Raw genomic sequence first — 12356 nt, forward strand, 5'->3', positions numbered from 1 at the left:
CACCTTAGGGCGTCCATCATTTCACACAAACATGTATTAATACAGGCACTGCTTGTACAGAAGAGTATCACAGATGACCACCTCAGAGCCCCCATCATCTCACACCTTTGCGCACACACACGCACAAACAGAGTGTTGGCTCATCCGAGCAGAGGGTTTTTCCTCTTTCCAGTGAATTGCACTGTGGCCAAATGCCCTTTTGACGTATGCAGTGCCAGCTGGGAAAACATAGCATGCTGCATGTGTCACCACAAGCCTGAGCGGCAGGAATGGAGTTCTGAGGAGAAGCTGGGGGTCAGAGGGTTGCTTCTCTCTTACGTGCTCAGGTGAATGTATCTGAATATCTGGTCAATGTCTTGGAGTTTTTTCTAATCACAGTTTGTCAGCAGTTCATAAAGATGGATGTATTTAAAAAAAACAATCCCAGTCCTTTCTCTCTGACTGAAAACTTCAAAGGGTTTAATAAATACTGTGCCGTTTTGTGTGACGTTTTATTCACCGAAAGTTGTTTGTCTGTGTGAGTCTTGTTTACGACTGCTCCATCACCAGTGTAGGGTGTTACCTATACAATTACTGTAGAGCTGGGCAGGGGTGGGCTTATCCGCATGTCAGAGGCAGGAATTTCACAACGTTAGGAAACTTTTAAAAAAACTACTTTAAAAAAAGGACGCCCCCGCCATCAACCCTGAACCTTCTCAAAGCCTTTTTTTTTTTCACAACTCCAGTCCTTTATATTTGTTGGGGTTTTTAAGATTTTGACACCTGCTTTAAGTGAACGACTGCATGTGCTATTTTATAACCTCGCAGATGATGGCAAGATTATTTCAGGCACAGAAATAGAAAAAGTACATCCTGTGGTGAGAGAAATGTCTCTCAAAGTGGAAGATCAAAATGCGCTGAATGTGTAGAACTGAATCACTGTTAAGGTAATAGCTGAGCAGCTAATCGCTGCTTCTCTAATGAATCTGACCATTCATGTATCTGATTAACCAGCTGATTAAATCTCATTGTCACGCAGAGGAGAGAATTGCTCGCTAATTATTGACACGCTGACAGATTGTCTGCCCTTGAAAAAGAAAATGGATTCACTTTCCACGGTGGACACTGGAACATTTAAAAACAAAACGTGACCCTTCATGGATAGGCCTTACAGGTACACACTGTGCTTAGAGTCAGTGTTGTGGTAAAGCAAAGCGGTGCTCATCTGTTTTACGTTTTGGTCTGTTTACGGAACAAAAGAGCTATGTCCAATGTCAGGTTTCATTAATCTGCACATAACAGGCATATCCCTGTTCTTTATATACTTTATTTACCCCTGGTGAAGTTTAGCAGAGCTTATCTTACCTCAGAGTAGTTCAAAAGTGAAAACATTGAGTGTGTTTACAGACAGAAATTTGTTGGAACGCTTCCACAAATCAAAATAAACCACAATTAGTGTAAAATCTAATTTATAACTACAGTAACTACTTGTTTGCAGTGATTGCTCTCTAAAGGTTGTGCAACAAAAGGGTTTAGGGCCATTAGGTTAAGGGTTCCATCTTTTTGTCCAGGGCACTCTCATTTCATGTGTTATTTAAATAAAAAAAACAAATCACACGTTCTAATATTTTGTTGGACCACTATTAGCTTTGAGTACGGCACATATTCAAAGTGGCATCGTTTCGATAAGCTTCTGCAATGTCTCGACATTTATTCCCGTTCATTTTTTGCCAAGATCAATACAACATCTTGTATTGATGATGGGAGAGTTGGACCACTGCACAAAGTCTTCTCCAGCACATCCCAAAGATTGTCAATGGGGTTCAGGCCTGGACTCTGTAGTGGTCAATCCATGTGAAAATTATGTGTCATGCTGCCTGAACCACTGCTAAATAGACACAATTTGAGCCTGATGAACCCTGGTATTGTCATCTTGGGATATGCCCATGTCATCAGGGAAGAAAAAAAAAGTGATGCAATAACCTGGTCATTCAGTACATTCAGGTAGTCAGCTGACCTCATTTTATTGGACACATAACGTTGCTGAACCTAGACCTGACCAACTGCAGCAACCCCAGATCATAGCACTGCCCCCACAGGCTTGTACAGTAGGCACTAGACATCAAGGGTGCATCACTTCACCCGTCTTCTTACCCCGGTGCATCGATCACTCTGGAACAGGGTAAATCTGGTCTCATCAGACCACATGACCTTCTTCCATTGGACACTTCTTCAAACTGTTTTAGTAGTTTCATCAATCTCCTTAGATGTTGTCTTTGCTTGATTCATGCCAATAATTTGACTCTTCTGAAACAGATTAACATCTTTTCCACGTCCACAGGATGTGTCTTCTGACATGGTTGTTTAGGAAATGAGAAGCTACTCACTGCATCAGTTAGGGTCAAATAACTTGTCTGCTGAAAAATAATCATCAATGGAGTAATTATCCAATGGGATGCTCTTACCTGTACCTGTTGTTACCTGCTTAGTTAAATCAAGGAGGTGACTTTTTCTTTGGGCAGTGTATTTTGCTGAACTCAAAAACAAGTCTGATTCATATTCGTTTCTCTTGTTTTTTATTGAAGATGAAGCAGAATGTACCAAAATGCAAAATGTATCCTGAAATGGCATGTGAAATTGTTGGATCAATTTGCTGTCTCAACATGTTCGTTTCTCTTTGTGGCAGAAACCCTTCTGAGCTTCGTGGATGACATCTTGTCTGGGGCCAGGTCTCCATGCGTGATGTTAGGGGACATCCCCAACCTCCTCTCGTCTTCGATCAGTATGATCATTCGCTGCCTGGAGCCTGATACCACATACATGTAGGATTACTTACTCTCTTTTTTTCATGAACATGCAAACTAAACGTGATAACTGATGCTGATACCAGGTCGCAGTTCAAATGACTTCTAATAGAAAGTAAAGCAAAAGTGCACAAACTGTATTCATGCAAAATTGACAGAATAGCTGTTTGCACTGTTCGAAACTATGTACTTGAATATGTATGCTACTATTCCATAGTAGCATACACCCTACTATAGTATATTGTTTGTTTTTTTATTGTGGAGTTCAAAGGTAGTGTCATATCCAAATTGCAGTTTAGTCAAAGTCGCACAAAATTTACTAATTTTCTGAAAAGAGGGTAAGTTGCAAGTTACATTGTAAAAAACGTAAGTAGCAACTGACTATGTGTGCTAAATTAACCTCCTAAGTGAAGGCGTTTGGCAGTGTGATGCCGTGACCATGACAGAAGTCACTTCTCTTATCACTCAGATACTCACTCACCAGATGCTTAGGTGCTCTTATGCACATGCTGACACCTATCTGATATCTTATCAGCTTTGACAGGAGGAAATAGAAGATGTGAAATAGAATAATGCGCCAAATGAAGCAGAAGCAAAGTTTTGGGGTAGAAAGGAGATAAAATGAAGAAAGACAGGTGGAAAAAAGATGAAAAGCAAAGTACAAAGGGAAGGAAAGAGAAGGAGAGAGATCATAAGACAAAAAAAAAGGGCAACAGGCCTACGGACAGAGCCTTTTTAAACAGTTTTGATGTATGGGGGCTGAGTGAGCCACTCGACATGCCCTATTAATCCCAGAATCAGTGGGGATTTTGCTATCCTGTGTATCAGCTCATCCATCTTTCCCAACTCGAGGCTTCATCTCTGCCTGCAGGCTGAGCTTCAGATCGGCATCCCGTATTGGGAAAATACATTGTGCAGGGTAAAACATGTATATGCTCTTATCGAAGCATGGCAGAAAACATCCCAGCTGCTGCATCAAATGTTCAGTCTTTGCAGTTATGTTAACATGTATCATGTATCATATCCCCCTCTCACTAAAATATGCACACCTGTAGTCTAGTCATTCTTTTGAACTCTGGAACTGCAGTTTCAATAAAACTCCAAGCTAGTAAAAATCTCTTTCCTCACTGCAGGGTGTGGTGCTGCTTCATTCTTTGAAGCTGCAGGTGGATGCAAGTCCTATTTTGCCCACTAGGTGGAGTTATCCTTTCAGTGAAATTCCAGCCCTTTAGTTCTGTACAGACGTATTTATTGTCATTCTAGCACCAGCAGCAGTTCTGCATTGATTATACAGGATTGCTGTTAACTGAACGCAGGTAATGCAGCAGCAGATTTATCAAACTGCATTGCTGGGTTTTAAATGTTTGCGCATCTGTGTGTGTGCAGGTTCCGACTGTGGGCAGTGGACAATACAGGGCGCCGTTCCAGCCCAAGTGAGGTCACCATCAAAACTCCATGTCCAACTGTGGATGACGTCAAAGCACAAGGTGAGGGCAGAGAGGCAGACAGGCGACAGAAGGGTGAATGGTATTTCAATCCTCCGCACAGGTGGCTTACAGAAGCTCTCTTCTGCTGAATCTAAATGTTTATGGATAGTGTACATCACAACCTTGCAGTGATTTGACTATAAAACATAGCACTCTATTTAAAAAGTAAGGAAGATACAGAGATTAATTTTTCTTTCCCATTCAGCACCAGTGAGAGGTTCATAGCAAAGATATTACTGCAGAATGTGTAGGCCAGCCAGTGAATTGTGTTACTTCTGGGCTTATGTTGTTAATTTTAATGCCTGGAAATACATGAATGGTAAGAAATTCAATACTTCCACTCTGTGGTTTTGTTTTTTACAGATTTTACTGGCGTCATTACCCAGGCCGGGTCATGACAGGCGAACAAGTTCCTAACCTGAAGGCCCACAAATAAACATTTCTTATCTGAAGAAAATATCTATCCACTATGTGTTTTTGAGAGATTTATTTATTTTAATATGCTACTGATACCAAGATATGCATGTAAAATGACATCTGTTTTATTGATTTAAAATGCAAAATGGGTATGCAGTAGAGAAAGAGTAGGAAAAAGTGCATCTCACAGCCTCTAGTAGCACTGAAACATATATGGAGCTATGTAATAAGTAAAAATGTGTAAACAAAGCAAAAGAGGTTTTGAACTGCAGATGCTTCAGAGTAGCCACCTTTTACTTTTAAAACAGCTTTATACACTTGCGGCATTGTCTGAACCAGCCTTGCCAAGTAGTTACCTGGAATGCTTCTCAGCAGCAGCAGTTCCCACATATGTGGAGCACCTGCTGGCTGCTTTTGCTGCACGCCACACGCCGCAGCACAACTCAACCCAAGCTATCTCAGTTGGCTTTAGGTCAGGTGATGGTGGAGACTAGGTTGGCCCAAGTAATTCACTTCTTCTTCGTCATGTCATGTCCAAATAGCTGGCGTTGAAATGTGTCTACTTCTCTGGGAAGCATTGCTGTGGGTTCTCATCTGATGCTGTTACTTTCTGGTTTAAGGGATGGGGGAACTCATCTGCCTGGGTAGTGGAACCTGTGTACGTCTTTGACAGGTCGCCTGTCTATCTCAGGGTTGACACACACAGAGAGCCATGCGGAGACAGAGAAGTTTACGTGTTCATGAACAAGCTACAGGAAAATTAAACTCCTTAATTAACCCTAAATGCATGTGTGGGAGGAAACCAAAGTAGTTGGTGGGCATGGGGAGAACATGTAAACTCCACACACAAAGACACCCAGTTGGTATTTCAAATTCCTCACCCCCTAGCTCTGAGGCAGTAGTGCAGATTCCCTGGTAAGGCTTTTTAAGCAAGGCTCACCCTTCTAACAAATCAGAGAAGGGCAACTACTTCAACTTGACTGATTTTTACCAGAGGCAAGGTTTAGGCTGTCCATTCATCCCTTCCATCCATTCATCAGGTTTCTTTAAATATGGAACTAATGTTTACGCAGACTCAAGGATGAACTAATTTTCATGGTCAAAGGTCAAGTTCACTGATCTCTATTCTTGGGAATTAAATTCTTGTTGTTTTGATGTCTTCACTAGTGGCGCGAAAATCTCTGCCTATGGAGCATTGCATGCCGCTCACGATTAAGCATCCCTGCAGCTCCCAAAGTTAATTTTCAAGTAAAATAACAATGCAGCTGATCTGCAGTAGGTTCAATATCTGCCAAATGATCTCTTACCCAGTTTGTTTTTGTCTCGATTATTGCAAGTTTCCCGATAGTTTACTGGTTAGTCTTCTGTAGAATCTGTCTGTTTTCGTATCAAATAGTTCAAGCAAGAAAATTACATGGAACAAGCACTGTGACTGTTGCACAAGGACCATAAAACAGCAGGTGCAACCCTATTGGCCAACATTTAACTAGACTAATTCATCAATCTGTTCCAGAATTCCTTCCAACAATATAATTGAAATAAAGTGGAAATATTTACAATATTTTCATTACTTCCCATTATTGTTTAATTCAAAGTAACTGGCCTAGGAAAATCAAATTCTCATCCAAGTAGTTTCTTCTAGCTACAAGACTGATTCGCCCTAGTTGTCAGAAATTCTGATGTCCTGAAGGGAGAATTTCTCCAGCCAAGAGAAGAAGTGTAAGTCTTTACGGTGTCTCCAAAACAGCAGCAGTAGAACGCTGTTTCCAGATAAAGCTGTCACCAACTTTAGATGGTCTTCCTTCCTCTTCCCTGAGGTATAGTTTGGTATCGAATAGCGTGAGCTGACCAGTTTGATAAACAGAAAGAAGGCTGTGTGCTGATTACTGGCATCCCTGACTAGGTCCCGTACTGGGTCTTGAGGTTTTGAAACTGTGTCATACACCTAGTTTGCAGCTAATACCTTGCAGATGATGCTGCAGAAAGCCAGTGTTCATTGAACCTGATTGTGTTGACCTCTGATTGTTTTTATCTTTCCAGAAATAGCTGATAAGATCTATAACCTGTTCAACGGCTACACCAGTGGGAAGGAGCAGCAGACTGCATACAACACTCTAATGGACCTGGGTGCTCCCACGCTGCACCGTGTCCTCTACCACTACAACCAGCGCTACGAGAGCTTCGGGGAATTCACCTGGAGGTGTGAGGATGAGCTTGGACCCAGGTACCATTATCATTTAACCTCTTTTAGCAGGTTAGCTTTTTATAGCTTTCCAGAGTTGTACCTTTGAAACTGTAGGAGACAAGAAAGGAAAATGACAGAAACTATCAGGCTGTCAGATGAAGGAAGGGTTTGTATTTCAGAAATTCCCACATTTCTGACCTGAAATCAGAAAAATGCATTCCTTCAAGCAAATTGATCATCAACTTTAGCTTGATGGCCAATTTATCAGAAGTACCCAACATTATACAAAGCCCTGTAGGTCTGTCCTGAGTCACACTTTTACATAATACCAAAACACTGAGCCATTTAAATGATCTAGACTGTGTTCTCTGTAATCAGTGTCTGAAAATGCAGTGATGTGTGCACCATTCATGAGTTGCCCTCGCACCAGCAAAGTGCAATCTGCTGCACTGAACTTGTGCAATTGATATTGACATCTTCAAATAATAACAGCACAGCCTGGCTGCAAGATTGAAGGAAAGTGGCAACTAGACAAGAGTGTGGGCTGGATCACAGTTTGGTGTGAGCGTCACTTTCAAGTGCAATTTGAACGGACAGTGCTCTCACAAGGAAAATAGTCACCAGCTATTTTAAATGTCTTGCAAAACCCAGGCACAGATTTAGCTGTAAGATCATTAAAAAATAAACATGGGGCACATTTGCATTGGAATAAAAATTACAGATATGCTCCATTAGTGATTAGTTTACCTCCTAATGGTTGAGTAAAACTCTTCCCATCCTAACTGGATTTAGAGCCCTCACTCAGTGAGTGAGTCCAACTACATGTAGGAGACATGCTGCATGCCATCAGTTGTGCAATTCAATTCATAAGTCATATAACTAAAGCTGTTTGTTGAAAGAAAAAGGCTTTTCGTATTCTATATTTAACTTGCTGTTGATACAAACAAAATGTTCGAATCCAACAGTGGATTGATCCTGCTCACAAGTATTGTCTATGTATCCAAGGTCTGATTTAGCTTGTTGCTTTGTGCGATAGAGCTCCACAGTTCAAAGCACACCCTATTGTAAACTGTGGTACTTTATCTAACTGTAAGCACACACACACACTTAGAAATACTGTTAGTCAGTTATTAGTTATTAATACTTATTAGTCAGTTCCACATAAACCAGCCTGCTGTCAGAAATAGTCACTAGAGAACAAAATGTGCTGTGTATGAATATACTGATTAATACGCTAGTGCACAGTAAAGCAAAGTTGGGCCCTACTATTCATTTTCTAATTGATGCAAACTATTTTCTGCTCACTGCACTGTAGCCAACAGCAGATGATGCACAGCAAATTCAAGTCCTACACACTCTAGATGCTGCTTTATCCTGCCTTTCTCATGTGCAGGAGAGGTACGGACAGCGTGTGACAAAGGGAAAGAAGGGAAACATGGTAAGTGGTAATAAATACTGTAGATGTAAGACAGTAGATGAATTCTGGAACTGTCACCGTAAACAGTGCAACATTTCAGCCTTCAGCAACAATTACATTACATAAAAAGATTCTAGGTTCCTGAAAAAGAAAAGTGCCGGGATCCGCCGGAAGGACACCTGTTGTCAGGGCTTTTTTTTTTTATTTATTTTTTTGTTTGATAAAAACCGCTTTAGCCTCCTGCTAAAACTTTTGTCTGGTCCCAGTTTTGTGTATAAATTACATCCTAATATTCTATCAGAAAATAAGCCATTTAACGTTCTTAAAACCAAAACACACTAAACAAAACAAAGGTAATCCTATCTGGCCTATCGCACGTTTTTCAAAGCAAGCTATACAGTAATTTGTTCCAAATCACGTTTTTTTTTTCCTCCAGCACAATTACAAACATCCTACTGTGGCTCACATAGCCAAGTCTCCATGGTATCAGCCCATTTGAAACTTGGCAGCATCTGACCCCTTGTTTAGATCTTCTGAGGTGGGCAGATGTTCCGCTCCTAGCTTCGAAAGTACTGTCTTTGATTGTGCACGGTTGTTTGTGTGAATTAGAGGTACAGAGGAAATTCATTCAGACTGACTGGGAAGCCGAGCGAGCCTAACCTCTGTGACATCAACGGGGCCGTTTAGCAACACACAATCAGAGAGGGGCCCCGCATTTCCCTCCTAACTATGGATAAGTAAAATTGTAGCCTAATGCTTTATAAACAGCGCCATGTGTCCACCACAAAATGCACTTATAAACAGCGGTCTGTGGCGCATGCTTTCACTTCAGCAGGTGAAACTGATTATCCAGGGCTCCCTTAATTCTCTCGGCTTCTCGCTTTGTCTGTGGGTCCCACCACCCTAAATAAAAGGTTGTTTTTAATAGGGACCACGTTGGAAAGAGTTGATGTAATTGAGGGAGTTGCTTCTGAAGTGTTCCATTAAAACACACTTAGATTAACAGCCCCTCAATTTACTTAAAGGGAGGGGTGATTAATGTTAACAAAGGCCTTTCGGAGCTGGAAAAGCAGCAGAGAAGTGCATTCAAGGTGAGGCCTGGCAGCAGGAGAAGGAAGTATAAACATGTTTTGTTTTAGCCAAGTCATCAAATGAGATGGTATCTGGTTTTGGTGTGATCAAAGAGCCTCTATATTGAACGAGTGCACAGGCAGAGATGCTTGTGTATGTGCATTTTTGTCAGTTCGATTTGTTTTTATGCCATTTGTGTCCACCTTTTGGTATTTTCCCTCTGTGAACTCCCTAACCCCCAATCAAGTACTCCCAAATTTGGCATGTTGTGTGTCTGGACAACCAAGTCAAATGCTTTTTTGTTTATTTTCTGCAGTTTTGGCTGATGTAAACCGATCGCTTGTAGGGCGCGGTGCGTATCTGGCAAAACAGACCAGAAATCCTCGACGCGGAGTCAAATAATCAGCAAGCTTAATGCAGGTCATCAGATAATTACCGTGCAAAATTATTAATTGTTGTCAGAAATGGTTGTCTTAATATGTTTTTCCAATGAGGGCCAGCATTTGTAAAATCAGATTAACAGGGGGAAAAAAGAAAGCTGACATAGTGGCCACCGCTGACCGAGCATACCAAATTTCATTACATTAACTGCAGTTTGTATCCTAAAATGCATTAGGTTGAGATGCACTCACTTCACCCCGCAGATGTCTAACTATGGTCCTATGTGTTTTTCATATGAATTTGTTCAAATGAATTGATTTCTCTTGAGAGAGAACATACCTCTGCCACCCAGACAACACAGATCTGTGGTACCACCAGCAGTAAACACCAGATCAGACACCGACTTACACACATATAGACCACATACTGTGGGGTTACAAACCACAAACACACACACACACACACACACACACACAGTTTCATCTTTGCAGATCAGCTCCTCTTGTTATGAAGAGAAATCCCCAGTCTCCCTGTCACAAACAATGAGCACTGAATAAACCAGATTTTCATTACCCAGTCAAGATATAGATAACAAAAACTCCGCTCAGGCTCTGACTCAGTGCAAGCTTGTATCGGCCAAGTAAGCAATATCTGGAAACAAATGAATGAACAAATGTGGCTTTATCTTTCTTGTGGCAGCAGATAATCAGATCTGCTGTTTTTAGAAACATATCGAATCTCCCTGACAAGACCATTTGGCATCCTCCAGAGGACATTTGTGTTGCCTTTTTTCATCCAACATCGCGTGACGTTTTAACTCAAACCATAAATTCACTAAAAGGGCTGTCTCTCCGAGGCTTGACACTTCTCCTCCCGGGGGCCAGACCTTGTCATCGCTGGGGGAGTACCCATCATTTAAGGCATGCTGCTTGGCTGTTGACTTAGAAACGCTAGATGTTTTGGCTGGGCTGAAAGAAAATCCTCAATTCTGGCCACTTGAGTCCTGACTATGTCCTTGGTTGGACTCAGTGGCCTTTGATGAACTTAATAATATTAGATTTTTTTAATATGCTCTTGGTGTTTTTACATGACAGTCTCTCTAGTCAAAGTGCTTTCAATATTAAGTATTGTTATGGTTGGAATTTTTCTTAGGAAATCATAATCACAATCACAGCAGACTGTTTACTTTGCTCTCTGACTTTTTATAGTGGAGAGAAAGACAAAAATACACACAGGGTAAAAGTAGAAGTGCTCGTCCGGCAGTGATTTATTAGTTTCTACCACACTGAATAATGAATATAAACATAACATTGTTTACATATCCCTTCTATACATTTCTGGTCATAATATCACAGTTAGTAAGTCAGTATACTTTGCGTTGTTATGAGTTTACTTGCTCTTGCTAGGAGGGATTCAGGCTGCTGCTTCAATTTATTACTGTCAAATGAAAATAGAATAACTTAGAACAATAATACTTTCACATTGAGCTGAAGTTTGAAAGTGGATTGCTGTGGTATAAATGTGCAGATGTTTTTTGGCAAACATTTAAAATATCACAAGCAGAGGAATAAGTAAATGAATGTATCTGAACATCCATTCAGTTCCTAGTTCTCAGATCTAATGTGGTCAAGTTGAGCTTCATGTTTCCTATGAGGCTGTGATTTGTCACCTATGTGAGAAAAGTGATAAAGATGCAGTTGGAAACTATAGAGGAATCTCATTGATTAATGTACTAAAATGTCCACAACCACTCTGACCATGGAATTGGTGATGATATATTTTTAGGAACTAGCTGATTATAGGATAGATAATTCCATCATGGATCATATTTTCATTTTGCACTCGGTTCTATTAATTGATTTATCCAAAGCTTTTGCCATTCTTAAGCATACGCTTCTGCATTTTTTTCTTATCAAGAATGCCATTGGACAGAATGTGTGTTCTGAAATCTATGTATTCTAACCTTAATGTGTGAAGGAAGCTGATCATTTAACTGAATATTTTAGCAGAAGCATCAGCAGAAGGCAAAGCTGTAAGGTTGTTCCTGTTGTGGAATGTATCGAGGATGTTCAGTTATCTTTCTATAAAGTCTGTGTGTGAGGAATGCAGCTGCCTCAGGTGATCTGTGGAGCTCACTACATGCAGTTAGATCCAGAAACAATGGAATGATGAAAGGTTGTTCTTGCATTTTCACCACAGCATATTTGAAATGAAACGCCTAAAAATGTGAGCAAAGCCACGACTTTCAGCTTTAATTCCAGGGGTCTGACAAAACGGTGGCATTAACCATTCCGTAATTGGCAGCCTGCTTGAGACATCCCACTTGTGGTAGAGTGTCCCACATATTAATACTCCATGATGTCTCCAAATTTAATACCCAATAATCAGTATCCCAGAAACCTGATGTTTGCCACTTTGTGCAAGAGTGTTACACAAGAAAGTACCACTGTGTCCATTAGCTGCTGTTCCTGTGCACTGCATTGAGGGACAGAGGCCCCAACCTTTCAAAAAAAAAAAACTTTATGAGCAAAACCATGGCTGAATAATTGAGGTCTAAACCAAACCGTTGCTTTAGAGAATGGTAACACCTCTAGTAGGGGATACCTGCACCTCAA

General features: G+C 40.9%; 1 protein-coding gene across 6 annotated transcripts in view; it reads left to right on the plus strand.

The window, feature by feature from the left end:
• astn1 (astrotactin 1) overlaps positions 1 to 12356 on the plus strand; it is a 335466-nt gene that overhangs the window by 315203 nt on the left and 7907 nt on the right. For 5 of the 6 annotated variants that reach the window (XM_026373631.1, XM_026373633.1, XM_026373635.1 and 2 more), the window contains 3 exons: positions 2666 to 2801; positions 4170 to 4270; positions 6728 to 6911. In XM_026373631.1, the coding sequence (XP_026229416.1) occupies positions 2666 to 2801; positions 4170 to 4270; positions 6728 to 6911 (421 nt within the window). Of the gene's footprint in view, positions 1 to 2665; positions 2802 to 4169; positions 4271 to 4633; positions 4741 to 6727; positions 6912 to 12356 lie in introns of those variants that run through there. The other variant, XM_026373636.1, reaches the window with a different exon arrangement.

Source organism: Anabas testudineus, chromosome 17 (assembly GCF_900324465.2).
Source record: "Anabas testudineus chromosome 17, fAnaTes1.2, whole genome shotgun sequence".
NCBI classification, from domain to species: domain Eukaryota; kingdom Metazoa; phylum Chordata; class Actinopteri; order Anabantiformes; family Anabantidae; genus Anabas; species Anabas testudineus.